Source organism: Agrilus planipennis, unplaced genomic scaffold, assembly GCF_000699045.2.
Source record: "Agrilus planipennis isolate EAB-ADULT unplaced genomic scaffold, Apla_2.0 scaffold103, whole genome shotgun sequence".
NCBI classification, from domain to species: Eukaryota; Metazoa; Arthropoda; class Insecta; order Coleoptera; family Buprestidae; genus Agrilus; species Agrilus planipennis.
The window spans coordinates 538,942-554,804 of NW_020438959.1; the positions used below are offsets into that span (position 1 = coordinate 538,942).

Below are 15,863 nucleotides of genomic sequence, written 5' to 3' on the forward strand. Positions count from 1 at the left end.
ACACTTCTGTTTTAAAAAGATTCAACATTTATAACCTTTATTTATAATGGCAACTTCCATTATTGTACTGACACTGAGTTCACCAAGCATACGATTGAAGAGGTGTAAGGAGAATTTCCCAACCGTGAAAACAGAAGAAGAAATAGAGTGAGGTTATTATTATTCCGTTGATCGGTCAACCAAATGCGCCATTATGAAAATGCTTATATACCAACGAGCATTAAACGAGCGCCATTAGCCTCACGTGAGGCGGCACTAAAAGTCTTAGCTTTTTGATCAATACAGAGGCTGACGTTCTTCTTAATGTGGCACATCCTAATTTCCAACGTAGCGAAGAGATGTAGAGTAACATTTTTATATGGTGTAACTATCGTAAACTCTACCACCATCTATTTATCCATCCGTATACCAGGGAAGTTAGGCTTTTACTTGGTTTCCTGTTGCCTTCAAAGTTATCGTTGCTTCCCTCCAATTTGTATGGGGTGTGTAAATTGCTATGAGGCATTTGGGACTACCGCGGGTTTAACTTGCTTTCCGAAGTACTGTCGAACCCCGTAGTATTACGTATAACACCAACTAGAGTTGGCCACCCATCCAAGAAGTGGCCAGAACGATCGTTGCTTATCTTCGGCACCACTTGAACTGTATCCAAGGTAGTCCACTAAACCTGCAGTTCAATTAAGGGGATCATACATAGATTTTTTTGTTTAGATTATTCTCGACGAGGGGAAATATTCTTGCCCTGAAAAGAGGTAGTGTCGGATTTTTTTCGACAAAATCTCTCCTCGAGTGGGAAGATAAACTCTGAAGGTTACTCGTCCACTGGAAGAGAATGGAAGGTTAAGATTGGGGAGAGGTTTGAGGAGGGAAAATGGTTAAGCGTGGGGGGAGAGGGAGTGTTGGGGGGGGGAGAACCATCCGAATAGGTGGTTCACCTCTGAAGTAATGGGTTTACACTCGCGCTAAAAAGCGAGGAGATCGTACATAGAATAAATGGGACACTAAAGAACAGGCCCGAAGATTGAAATCTGAAATCTCCTCACTTACGTAAAGTCTTATCCAGTGACTTGAAAAGGTTGGTTAATTGAACCGAAGAAGTGGACCACCAACACAACGGTTTATGTTCAGAAACTCAAAAACAGTCAGCTAACTGTAAGCCATCATATCAATAAAACATTTAACAAAAGGGACAGAAGTATGTCATAAATTCACCAATTGGCACCGGTACACATTGATATGAGGAATATAATGGCAGTTATACCAGCTTTTGCAAGTTGACGTTCTATTGTTTACTTTAAGCTAATAATTACTATCAATTACACATCAAAGAGAGCACTGTCTTTCGATCGATTTGGTATCATTCGACATGAGATATGATTGGAAACCAATAACCTGTTATTCTTTGTACTCTTATTTAAAGGTGGTGTGGTTTAATATTGTTTTATTAAGATTTTGTTTGTCCAATTTATTAATAAGTGTTTTCAATTTACTTCATTTCAATAACAATGTTTTAATTTTCGTAATTAAAATCTACAGCACATTATATTGGATGTAAACCCTTTGAATAGCAGTTCATGTTTTAATCCAGTTGACGATTAAAATTTCAAAAAGGATTTAATCCTGGTAAACAAAGGGCACCTCGTTAAATAAATATACACACATAATAGTAGAAAATAATTATACATTTTCATATTTATAACGAAATTACAATGTCGAAAGAGGAAAAAAGAGCACATGACAGAACAAGCATTTTGAGTATTACACTTCAAATTAATTTTAGATTGCAGATTAATTTAAAAATTAATTCTCAATTTTTCTTTTCCACTGTAAGTTACTTCAAATTAATGAGAAAAATGGTAACAGCAACAAAAATTTTTCTTATTAATTTGAGGTAACATACTGGAAAAAAAAATGATGAATGAATTTTCAAATTAATATTTAATATTAACCATTAGGAATTTCAATGTGCTTCAAATAGTATTTAGATTATAGGATTGTTTAGAGCTTCAACTCAACATTAATTGTGCAGCATAGGCGATAGCGTTTATCGGATGATTGAGAGCTTTGGCTTATATTGACATAGACATAAATATATGATTACTGAGGTATGGAAATCCATAGCTAAATACTGTTACAACTCGTTTAAAAAGAATACACACTAGGCATGAGCAAGACAAAGAAAAAAAAGTATAATTGAATTTCGAATTTTGTCACTACGCGTCCAGGTAAAAGGAAAGGGGAAGGGCATATCTCTAACCGTTTGAAATGAGCTGTAAATTCCATCATTACTACTACTATAAATTCATAGATAATGATGCCCCTGCGTACTTCGTCAGTCTCTACTTTATTTATTATATATTTATTCCTATATTTTCTGGCATAGTCTGGTTTGGTTCCACTGCAGGGGACCCATCCAAGTTTTTCAGTGGTTTCCATTGATCATTTAGGCAAATACTTAGGCAATCATATTCCACAGATAATCTTTTAGTTACCTTCTAACTTAATTTCGTAGGTTCCATCTGTCTCTTCCCATTCCTATGCTTTCCGAAAGGAGGTTAAAGAGGGTTTTCCATCCTACCATCTAGCTTTGCACTAGAGGGTATGTTGAAGGGAACGATATACGCAAAAAAGGTCTCGTAATAAAAAAAAAGAAAGAGAACCTCGAAAATCATTCATTTTTATCTTTTTAAACTTTGATACATGATGTGCTGACATTCGTAACTTTTTCTCCTATTTATTAGCATTGTCTTCACTCATTTTCTGCCAACTTCGACATCTCTACCTTATTTATTCTTCTTTTCTCGAGATGTCTTTGACCTTTCGTCTGTTATTGTCAGTATTTGACCATTTTGTAGTTTTCATTTTCGTATTGCCATTTTTATCTTCCGTAAATTTCTAAATGCCTTACAAAATAATGTCATAATGTTTCTCTAATGATAGGTTCTCATTATACAGAGTCCTTATGTACATTTACAATGTCCAATCAATGTAATTGTATGTTATTCAAAACAGCACAACTAATTTTATAAACTATGCTTTTAAATAAGTTTCACAACTTTCTTTGTAATAGACAAATAATAGATTAAAACAGTGAAAGTTTTAATGTACTTTTATATCTTTTACTTTTTCTGTTCCATCTGCATTTTTACATTTTTTTTTATGGTTTGGAACCAGATATGTGATTACTGCTGCTGGTTACTAAATGTTTTCCATTGTTTTAGCCAATAAGCCCCAGCTACACAAGCAGTTCCCAAATGTGTCTTCTGAAAGTGACCTTCAGAGGTACAAAACGCCTCATTCTCACGATAGAAAAAGTCCAAGCCTTAGTAATCCCACTGATTCAGTCAAACAAAAAGTAAGTACAACAATAAGTATCGTTTTTAATTATTTATAAGTGTACCAGTTGAACCCGTCCAAATTCGTTGTCGATGGTGCGCAGCGTTACACATTAACCATAGCGATTTCCTTTGCCTAACGTAACCTAAACCTTTAAATACACAGATTAGGGAATTTTCACGAATGTGAATCAGAACTCCTTGGTATTGTAACCTAATTTAACTTAATAATTCCGTTGGCGGATGTTTAGCCACTACCAGAGCCTATTTGCGACCCTGTGACGACGTCAAAAGATTGGTTATTTCCAGTTAAATGTTCCAAATAAAAGACAACACCTTGGACATTAAAAGTAGACCCAAGACACATTTAAATTCTATAATTAGTCTATTAAGACAATAGCAATTCTCCATAAAGTCACTTGCTGTAGAACTATGGATATTTTAAACGTTATTATATATCGATAATTGCTACTTATCTTTAGTAACAGCGTTTTAATTTTCTCTATTTTATTACCACATGATCCAAATGGATGCGATTAAGTTGAACGCAATGTAAACTAAGTTCTCCAATTATTATTATCTTAATCTAATTACTTCTAAAGTCATACAAATAAAGCACAATTAACATTTATTTTGAACATACGTACACCTTTGGAGTAGCAAATTAAATAAAGTTTTGCAAGTGAATCCTGAGATTGCTTAGCTTTTACCCTGCGATAGTGTTGATAAAATTATTAATTAAAGACAATTTAAAATACGTTTATATAAGGGAAGCTAGTTTTTTGTAAATTGATAGGCAACATCAGCTATGTCAGTTCCACAAAATTATTTTACAAACCTTACATATCTCCTTTAGAGCCANGTACAACTAAAAGTTAAACCTTACTAAATAAGGAAAATCATCTTGAAGCCATTAAAATTTGCATCTTATCACTTTTGGGTCAATTTGCAATTTTACTAAACAAACATACATGTATAGGTACTATTTATTAATTAACAACGAATCCAGAAATTTTAATACTGCTTTTTGTTAATTTCTTCAGTAATTACAGGTATGTACCTACATATGTTTCATACTACGTACACATTATTCAGAGAAGCCTCATTCGAACAACTAATAACTTTAAATGATGAACATGGGTTTACATATATGACGAAATCAATATGTCAAATCTCATTATCGAATAAATACCTCAAGCTCAATAACATAAATCCAGTACTACAACATTTTCCGTATAGCTGTGTCTAATACAGTAATAAACAAAAGAAAATTTCATAACTTAATTGCAGCGGACACTAATAAAGAAAAAGGAATAACATTACACCAATTAATGTGTAACAGAAAGAGATGCTAACAAAACTAGAGCGGTCGTAGAGAATATTGTAAACATAGAAAAGAGATGTCAGGTACGAATTGCAGCGGACACTAATAAAGAAAAAGGAATAACATTACACCAATTAATATGTTACAGAAAGAGATGCTAACAAGACTAGAGCGGTTGTAGAGAATATTGTAAACATAGAAAAGAGATGTCAGGTAGCAATTGCAGCGGACACTAATAAAGAAAAAGGAATAACATTACACCAATTAATGTGTAATAGAATGAGATACAGACAAGCAGAATTTGACCATGTTGTCAGCATCTAACTTTAAAGAAAATTGAACATTCTATGGAATTTAGGAAAGCAACGACTTGTTTAAATATATAAAGTCGACTTAACATTGTCACTAAATAAAATTCGGGTCGTCCTCCTTGTTTCTATGGGTGTTAGCCATTCGACAAAATAAGCTTATAGATCTTTTGGAAGTTTTATTACATTCGCGGCCACTTTAGATGGCTCAGAGTCTAGGCTAGGCATGTATACCTGCATGTTGGTTCTTCGACTATAATTTATTTTTAAAGCTACTGTTACGCGTGATTACCCTAACGTTTAATAACATTTTCTATGTGAAATATGATACTTTCTAATGCGAAAATTTTCGGGAAATTGATAATTAATACGTTACCCATTAATAAATGATCGCCATACGAGCATTTTAGTACAAAAATACTAGAACTTTGTAAAGATAGTTAACATATGGTTTCCTTCTCTGTAGTTGTGCCATCTGTTATTGAAGGGATTTTCTCGAGGGTGGTATTGATTTCTGGAAGCAGGAACGGTTCCGGTTAAGTAATTCAGTCACGGAACTTTCGGTGACATGGTTTTCCGTTTAAATTCAAATTAGGTTACCCGAAGTCTTATTTTTCCTACTCGTTACCTTTCCGTGAAGAATTTCAATCTTACAATGTTGCATGCAATTGACGTATTACTTTCATACGTTCTATGTATGCGTATATGTATCAGAAAAGCAATAAAATACTAAAGAGATGAAATTGAAATTAATATTTTGTTCACGTACTTAGTAAGATATTAAATTGAATCGCCTTGGCCTAGCTGTTGCTTCTAAAAACAACAGTGTTTTAATTAATGTTCAAATATAATTAATTGTAGCGGAAAAATATTCCAGTATCTGAAAAGCATAAGAAAAGTACTTATTAGTACTCACGTTGGGTACATTTCATTATCCTTCTAGCAATTCAATATAAAAGAATTATCCAACCAGATAAAATAAGTAGATTAGATTGCGTAATTTAATTGATTTACTTCTTCCCAAACCCGTATAAAAATGACTCTCGTTTATAAAGAATCAATTTTTCTCTTCAAAAATCGCTACCCTGTGAATGTAAAATGAAATAATACCTAGTTAATTATATTTATACCGTTTATAATATTTTTCGTATTTGGTATGTAAAACAAAAATAATGATATGTAAGGGAAGAAGAAGTAGGGAAAGGGCGAATACAAACATAGCAAACGAAAAATTAGAAGAAGTGGCTGATTTGCGGTATTTAGGAAGTCAAACAAGCCAAGAGAGAAGGAGTTATAGGGATACAAAGCAGAGGATAGCGCATGGTCGAGTCGTTTTCAATAACAAAAGTCACTTCTATGCTCGTGAACGTTTAATTCAGAAAAATGAAGATCGCAAAAACTTTGGCTGTTGTTGTAGAACAAACAAAGTAGCTCAAACCCCACCGCCAAAACACGACACTTTAGTTGTTCGAAGCACTTTTCGGTAACAAGGTTATCTTCTTCAGGGACTAAAGTGAACTGTTAAAGGTGTCTATTTGGGACGGGGTGCTGTAGGGGTGCGAAATATGGACTGTGGGCGCAGATGTCTTGGTTAGAAAAGGTTAGAAATGGAGAGGTATTAGAAAGAATAGGAGAACAGAGGACTTTATGGAAATCAATAAGAAATAGGCGGGAAAGGTCTTAGGCATGAAGAGCTAGTCAGAAACTTATTAGAGGCAGAAACAGGAGTTAGGAGGGGTAGAGGTAGACCTAGATTAGATTACTGTTCGCAAATAGTTAAAGATGTGGGAAGTTCTAGTTTTGGGGAAATGCGAAATTTATCTCAGGATAGGATAGAATGAAGATGCGTGTCCAACCAGTCTTAGGACTGACGATCGTATGATGATGATGAATAAAACTGATAATAGGGCTTTCCCCATCAATAGAGGAAGATAAGTGACAAATAACTTCTGTTGAATTCCATAAAACGAAACTTTTTTTTGTATGTCTAACTAAATGTCAAAACTTATAAACTAATTTGAATGCGGTTTTCATTGAGATATTCCACCCAGCGCCGTAACCCATTATTTATTTATATTTAAGGTTACCAGTTTAATTCACGACCTCCTGCCCTACTCCAATTTTTTCTGTGGTTTCCTTAGATCGTATGTACCAGAGAATCAGTTTGAAAAGTGTACAACTAAAAGTTAAACCTTACTAAATAAGGAAAATCATCTTGAAGCCATTAAAATTTGCATCTTATCACTTTTGGGTCAATTTGCAATTTTACTAAACAAACATACATGTATAGGTACTATTTATTAATTAACAACGAATCCAGAAATTTTAATACTGCTTTTTGTTAATTTCTTCAGTAATTACAGGTATGTACCTACATATGTTTCATACTACGTACACATTATTCAGAGAAGCCTCATTCGAACAACTAATAACTTTAAATGATGAACATGGGTTTACATATATGACGAAATCAATATGTCAAATCTCATTATCGAATAAATACCTCAAGCTCAATAACATAAATCCAGTACTACAACATTTTCCGTATAGCTGTGTCTAATACAGTAATAAACAAAAGAAAATTTCATAACTTTCTAAAAAGAACGCATAATAACCGTTTGTTGGGCCAGGGTTACTACAGGGGATTATAAGTTAACTTTCAATAATAATCTTCAATGCCTCACATTTATGTATTGTAGAAATTCGAAGTAAAAAGTTAATATTCCACCCTTAGAGATGAAATATTTCCTTCAAATTTAAATGAGACTTCCATTGAGATACGATACGTATTCAATAAAAAAGAATGATTAAGAAATAGCGTAACATATACACAAAAGAAAAGCAGTGGAATTGAATTGACGCGAGTTGAAAAGTAGTACCTACCTAATACTTTACGGTAATTTTCCATAATTTTACCGCTTCGAATTTTCTTATACGATATAAGTACTTATAAATAAATATGTCATTTTCGTATTGATGTAACTCATTTCTTACATCACCTTGCCCCAATTCCTCAAAAGGCATCCATACATCTTTATTGATTAATTTTAAAAAGGCTTTGAAATTTAACGTTACTAGCAACCTAGTTGAATTTAAAATGAAATTAGTGATCATGTTATCACTTGATTTTACTTTTTTGGAAATATCATCTTCTGCTTTTCGACGTATTATCAAGTAACAATTAATTATAATTGAAACAACTAAGAAACTAGAACTCATCTTCTAGACTGCGACAAAAAGTAGATAGGTATGGATTTATTAATTCTTAATTGATTATTAAGAAATAAGTAGTTTATATTTTCTGAATTCAGATCAGCTTTTTTTAATAAGGTCCAAAAGAATTTATTTTAATCAGTATTAATTTGTTCAATGGTTAGTTTTGTTTTATATAAGCAATCTCTGAGACTGTTTCTTTAAGTAAACACCTGGTATATGTAAACCCTCTCACTGACGCTAACCCGACGATAGCAGAAATGTATATTAACTTTGAACATATTAAGATGTAAAGATAGGAGACGAAAAATTAGTAAGTCAGATAATTCAGGATGATGGGAACAATTGTGATATAAAGCAAAGGATATTAGTGTAGGGACGAGTAGCATCTAACATGAAGGACTAGCTAGAAACATGTTAAAAGCAGAAACAGGAGTTAGGAGGAGTAGAGGTAGAACTAGATAGATTTCTGTTCACAAATAGGACGTGGAATGATCTAGTTTTAGGGAAATGCGAAGATTAACAGAGTAGAAAAGAGAGAAGGTGCGTGTCCAACAAATGACAGCCGTGTGATGATGCTGGTGATGATATTGATGAACATATTAAACTGAATTATTATTAGAAAATACTACAAATGGCGCAGTAAACGCCATCTGTAGCACAATGCTACATTTTAGGATTACGTATGCTCCAACAATGTAGCATTGTGCTACAGATGGCGTTTACTGCGCCATTTGTAGTATTTTCTAAAACGCACTGTTAAGACAGCAGGTAAAAGTTGGTCTGTGTTCTGTCGGAGCTGTCTGCGACGCGCTGATGAGATCCAAAAAGATCGAAATCGCGATTCGCGTCTGGCAGTTTTGACAGGATACAGACAACTTCGAATTATTTTATTCGATTAAGCTAACGTGCCTATCACGTTGAGGTTGGCTACGCCGGGTTCGTTTTCAACAAGTAGATATCCACACAAGTGGACCTTGTTGGAGCATCCGTAATCCTAAAATGTAGCATTGTGCTACAGATGGCGTTTACTGCGCCATTTGTAGTATTTTCTAAAACGCACTGTTAAGACATCAGGTAAAAGTTGGTCTCTGTTCTGTCGAAGCATAACAAAAAAATATATACTCGTCGACTTGAGAACCTCCTAATAAAGCCCAATCATCAAATCTAATCAAAGAACTGCCTTAGATCCTTTATCGTGAATCCCTTTATACTCAGTTGAACATTACACCCTAAACTAAACTACTACTGCCTGCGACGCGCTGATGAGATCCAAAAAAAATCGAAATCGCGATCCGCGTCTGGCAGTTTCGACAGAATACAGACCACTTCGAATTATTTTATGGAATTATTATTATTTAAAAGGCGAATATGTTAAAGAATATCAAATAAATTGATACCATTATCGAATATTTGAATTTCTACAGTATTTGATCTCTTATTTTAAAATACCCAGTTTCAGAAACCGCACTCGTCTTTTTATGTACAAAACTGTTACCCTCCCACTGGAACGTTAATTTCGAAAAAGAGACATGTGGGTTTTGGCCATTTTACACATTGTTGTACCAGAAAATTCACTTAAAACTAAAAACATCCGAAAATGTTTGATTAGTAAGTATATACGAGGTCTGATCAAAAAGTATCGCGAATTTTCTGTTTTTTCAAACATTTTTTATTTATTCATGAATGTCTATCTTGTCACCTTGAAAGTAATCCTCACTATACATTATACAGTTGTGCCAACGTTTTTTCCAATCCTCGAAACACTACAAAAGATCGTTTTTTGTAATGTTGTTCAGCCCCTCCATCGATGACGTTTTCATCTCCTCAATCGTGGCGTATCGTCGCCCTTTAGTGGCATTATTACTGTGTTGTTTTTGGCCAAAAATTGGCGCACAAGCAACGAAGTATGAGCAGGGTCGTTATCATGGTGCAAAAGCCAATGTTTGTTCATCTACAAATCCGAGCGTTTCTGGCGGATTGCTTTGTACAAATTGCGCATAACTTGCAGGTAATATTCATTATTGACCGTTCTATCCTGTCGCAAGAACTCACGATGCATCACACCCCTGCAATCGAAGAAAACTGTAAGCAAAACCTTCACATTCGACCTAACTTGACGCACTTTTTTCAGTATTGGCTCGTGCAACGGCTTCTATTGGGATGATTGAGGTTAGGTTTCCACGTCATAACCATAAACCTATGATTCGTCATCAGTTATGACCTTATTTTTCTGTAGCGATATTATTTTTCGTCGAAATTGAGCAATTTTGGCACAAATTTCGCGGCGACCCGTCTCATGCCCAAATCATTGGTAAAACTTGAATGTCAGGATCCATTCGATATGTTTAGGTCCTCAGCAACTTCTCTAACGGTGATTCGACGATTGATCGATACTATTTTCTTCACTTCATCAATGTTTTCGTCTGTTGTTGACGTATTCGGGCGTCCGGCACGCTCTTTGTCGTTCATATCTTCTCGGCCCTATGGGAACATTATTACCACCCATATACATTGTTCCGGTCCAAGGTAGCTTCACCATATACTGTAGTCAACATTAGGAATGAGTCCGCGCCCTTAATTTTGTTTTCATACAAAATTTGATACAAATTCCTCGGTCCATTTTTTGGAATAGGCAAAAAAAAGACGAGCCAAAACACGTGCAAGCAAAGCAGCTGTCAAAAATTAACTGAACATTCAACATGGCCGAACTTGTTGGTGTAAGTGAGAGACATGAGTACCAACATAACGCCACAAAAAAATCGAATATGCGTAATCTGCGTATAGACCTCGTATATAAAGAGAGACCTAAAATGAAACGTATTTAGAAAGTGGGTTTTCTTAATAGCAACATGAATCCAAAAATGCTGTATTTTGAACAACTGTGCCAATATCACTGAATATGAGACCTCGAATGTTTTACTATTTCATTACTTGATGTACGCAAATAATAAATTAATGGGAGCAGTTTATTGGCAGGTCAAGGGTCGTATTACTCAAACCCTAAAATTCACCAAATGAAAAAAAATGGACACAAAAGACACTACACGCATACTAGTACCGCAGATTTCTATTTATTTGTACACAAAAATCTTGATTAGTTTAGAGTCGGCTGTTATTTGAGTTATATGCCTTCGAGGGTATAAAGGATTTTCGTTGAATTTTTAATCTCCTAGGTAAATCTCATCTGAAAACATACACGTTCGTTGTGGTTTTAATCAAAAGTGACTGTTGGTTCGTGTAATTAAAGTTAAAGTTCAAAGACTCGCGGAAAACATATTCCCTCAGGGCAAAATTTCTAATATTTTGGAGAGACCGTGAGGAATTGAAAGTAAAGGTAGCTCAAAGTAATTTAAAAAGGAATGAAAAACTTTTAATAACGAACAGACGCTTTCTTATTTTTTCTTAATATTTCACAGATTAATTAAATAGACACAAAGAGCTCGAAAAGCAATATTTATTAGCAAAAATTGGCTTAATCTTACGGTTTTGTTTTGCCTTGTATTGGTCTTGCACATTTTGATAAGATCAAAACTTAGCCATCCAAAACCAAAAGACCAAGGCAAGAGTTATTATTCCTTTTGATGAATTAATAAATTCTACTTATTATGTTCTTATGAATAATAAAGATTAATTGTATAAAAGATATAAACTTTTCGCTAAAAGTTGTAAATATTTTCACCTTTTGTTTTCTTTAGAAGTTGAAAATGTCAACCTGTAGAAATATTACAAAATTCGTTCAAGTAGGGAAAGAGCGAATGTAAAGATAGGGGACGAAAAATTAGAAGAAGTGGCCGATTTTAGATATGTAGGAAGTCAGATAAGTCAGGACGAGGAGTAGTAGGGATATAAAGCAGAGGATAGCGCAGGATCGAGTCGCCTTCAATAAAAAGAAGTCACTTTTATGCTTGTGAACGGTTAATTTAGAAATTCGAAAGAGGTTGCTAAAGGTACTGTACGGGTGCGAACCATGGACAGTAGGCGCGGCGAAAAAGAAAAGATTAGAAATGTGGTGTTGCAGGCGAATGATGAGGATACCGTGGATAGAGAAGGTTAGAAACGAAGAGGTATTAGAAAGAATAGAACAGAGGACTTTATGGAAGTCAATAAGAAATAGGAGATATAGGTTAATAGGACACCTTCTCAGGCATGCGGGTCTAGTCAAAGACATACTAGAAACAGAAACGGAAGTTAGGAGGGGTAGAGGTAGACCTAGATTAGATTACTGATCGCAAATAGTTAAGGATGTGGAATGTTCTAGTTTTAGGGAAATGCGAAGATTAGCTCAGAATAGGAAATAGTGGAGGTGCGTGTCCAACCAGTCTTAAGACTGACGACCTTATGATGATGATGATGACGATGAATAGTATCTGCTGTTTCAGTTTTTCAGTTGAATTTTAAAAACATCTACGGCGTTTTCATCTTTGAATTTCTAGTCAAAAATGAATCGAACCAAAGATGACAAAAACAATGGTACAATTTAAAAACAAAAAATGAAATTCCTATTAGAAAAAAGGCCAGAGATATTGTCAAAAATAATATTATATTTTTCAAAAATATTTATCACACATCATCAAAACATTTTTCACCAACTATTATTATCGCTATTGTTGTTGATATATCTATAATTATCATTAACAATTCATCATAGGTATAGAACGAAGACATAAGGCACAATTTCACGTCACCCTTGAATGAGACGTTTTAAGAGTCAATTAATTCCAAAAAGTTCTATCATTAGAGGAGTAGTCACACAAAATTCTATTACAAACGCAGAACCAAAACGGATACGTAGATGGTGATGATTTACGCAACAGTAAATTAAAAAACTTGATTATTGCAGTTATTTTATAGTAATATGAAATATTCTCAATTTTTATCCACTCCACACTACCTTAAATTAATGAGGAAAAATTGTTGCTGTTGTCACACCCCCGGCGGGAATCGAACCCGTGCTCTTTGACTTTACGCGCCAATGCTCTGACCACTAAGCTACGAGATTGGCGCGTAAAGCCAAAGAGCCGGGGTTCGATTCCCGGCGAGGGTGTGACAACAGCAACAATTTTTCCATCATTAATTTGAGGTAGTGTGTAGCGGGCAAAAATTGAGTATATTTTATATTAAAACTAACTCACTTCGGGAAGATTTCTACATTGTATGTATATTTATATATTATTGTATGCTTACATTATTCATTAATTAAGGAAGTTTCAATGAATAACATAACATAGCTTTGATGATAGGTACCTATTACATTCAACATTAAAATCAAATTAAAATAATTTGATAAGCGGTGAAGAAGTTAATGCCACGTGGACAGTTATGTAGGCAGTAGGTTTTCAAGAGTTAACCACCCAGTTTCCGATTTTATTAATTCAGAGAGATGTAGGGGGTCTGTTTATAACTCACCAACTGTCTTCAGTTTTATTTTAATTCGATCTCGATTTAAATAATTAGAAATTGCCTTGACTCATAAACCCCGTTTCGATTGCCAATAAAACTTATTTATTATAGACGACATCGTGTGTGTCAATATCGATTTTATAGCAACATTCGTATGCACGTTACGTAGTAAAATGAAAATATATTGTTTTCGATAGAAAATCTAACGTCCTAATATGCATCGTCATTATTTATGAAAGTATCGGAGTTATTACACTGTTAAAGAAATCAGTGTTGTACATAAAAAAACTGTTAACCGTTAGCAAAAAAGTAATAATGAAAGAAAATATAGGTATGCAAAATATAAAATATCACATGAAAAATGTTTTACTATTCTTGCAACTTATTTATTTTTCATATTAATATTTTAATTTTTAACGTTAATTTTGATTTATTACCAACGTTCAACGGTTATTTTATGTAATCAGATCAAACAAAAAAGGACAAAAAGCTCCTTATTATGTAAAAATTATTTTCAGCGTTTCGCTCTAAATTATCGACTTTTTCGAGGTTATAAAATAATGAACATGGCCGCAGTATTAATTATCAATAATGAACTGTAATGTCAATATTTCACAAATTTACGTAGTTTTTAAGAATTTATGATAAACAAAAGGCTTAAAACAGTTCAATGATAATTAATAGTAACCTCATGTTCGTTATTTTGTGACCTTGGTAGTAGTTTTACATAGCATATTAGAGCTTTTTGACCTTCATAAGAAGTCGTTAAAACACTATACCAATGAACTTTTAATTCTTGCTTGGTGGATTTTCAACGAATGGGTTGAGTCAAAACCGTTGAAACAATGTTTATAAACACTAAAGTGTTCAAGATGACAAAATCATAGTATAGTTAGGACGATCAAAATGAAAAAGTCCGTAATAAGGTGTCTGTGAGAATGGACGTATCTTCTTTTTTCTTTCCACTTGGGACTGTAGTCATTTACTACATTTTGTACAGGTCCTTATTAAATTAGGAAATGCTTCATGAGTATTACAGATGAAGTGGAAAAAGATATAACCGAATAATAGTAAGCAGTGTAGCGGTAAGAGGTTTTCTTAAGTACGCGAAAGGTCAGGGTCGGCTTTATAACTACTTAGTTGACATTATATCTTTAAACAAGCGTCTTTCCCTTCTTAAATTCCTGAGAATGTTGAACTTTCTTTAGAGTCCGATGCTGGCAACATGCTCAAAGTCTGCTCGAGACTGCATCTCTTTCTGTTACACATTAATTGGTATAATGTTATTCCTTCTTCTTTATTAGTGTCCGCTGCAATTCCTACCTAGCATCTCTTTTCTATGTTTACGATATTCCCTACAACGTCTGCCGTGAGCAAATGTAGGCGTTCTAGTCTAGTTAGTCAGTTGAAAGAGAAAAGTAAATGCGACAGCTTTATTGCAGATTATGCCAATTTTGAACGTCCCAACAATATTAAGATATCGTTAATCAAAAACTGATGTACTAACAAGGGACAGAAATTGTATCAGTTCGTTCAAATTGACATATTCTTCTTCATGAGAAAAAATAAACACAAGAACTACATCGAAATAACAAATAATTTAGTATAGTAATCAATAAATAATACAACTTAGGACGAATGACCTATCCCAATACCATCTTAATTACCCACCAATTTTCATTTAGGCAATTTTTTGTTATAAGTACTTGAATGAATTATTACTGATTCTTAAAAAACGAGCCGGATCCGCGATGTACCGAATCTATACCGGGTACCCAGTCCACGGCTACTTAAAATATTTGTATAGGTAACTAAGGGAAAAAAAATGAAAATATAATATTTAATACATTTATCAAATGAAATTTTCTGAATGTTCATCAGACAATTAGTAATTTATTATTTTTGTAGATACAAAATAAATTTCTTTAACAATGTATACTTCGTTTGGTTTCTGTAGCGATGTGACCTTCAGTTTAATCGGCGCAAAGTAGAAAAGAACAGCACTACGCCAGAAAAGAAAGGAGTCAACTCTCGGCCAAACTCTTAACCGGTGAGGAGAGTAGAATCCGTACAGTACTGCACGGAAAAATTGACCATGTTGATTTATATTTGAAGACATATTAAAGGCTTTAACGATTGTTTTCGACTCGCACTACTATTCATGATTGAACAAAATTTTTGGCAGGTACTGTATGAAAAAGTATTTTTAATGAACAAGAGTCGAGAGTGTAATGAGCTTTTTTTCCCCTACCTACGATTTTGCCAGCGCGCATCCAAGAC

General features: G+C 34.0%; 1 protein-coding gene across 1 annotated transcript in view; it reads left to right on the plus strand.

The window, feature by feature from the left end:
- LOC108736729 (potassium voltage-gated channel subfamily H member 6) overlaps window positions 1-15,863 on the plus strand; it is a 237,247-nt gene that overhangs the window by 120,226 nt on the left and 101,158 nt on the right. The window contains exon 7 of the mRNA XM_025975105.1: window positions 3,222-3,355. Coding sequence (XP_025830890.1) covers window positions 3,222-3,355 — 134 coding nt within the window. The remainder of the gene's footprint in view (window positions 1-3,221; window positions 3,356-15,863) is intronic.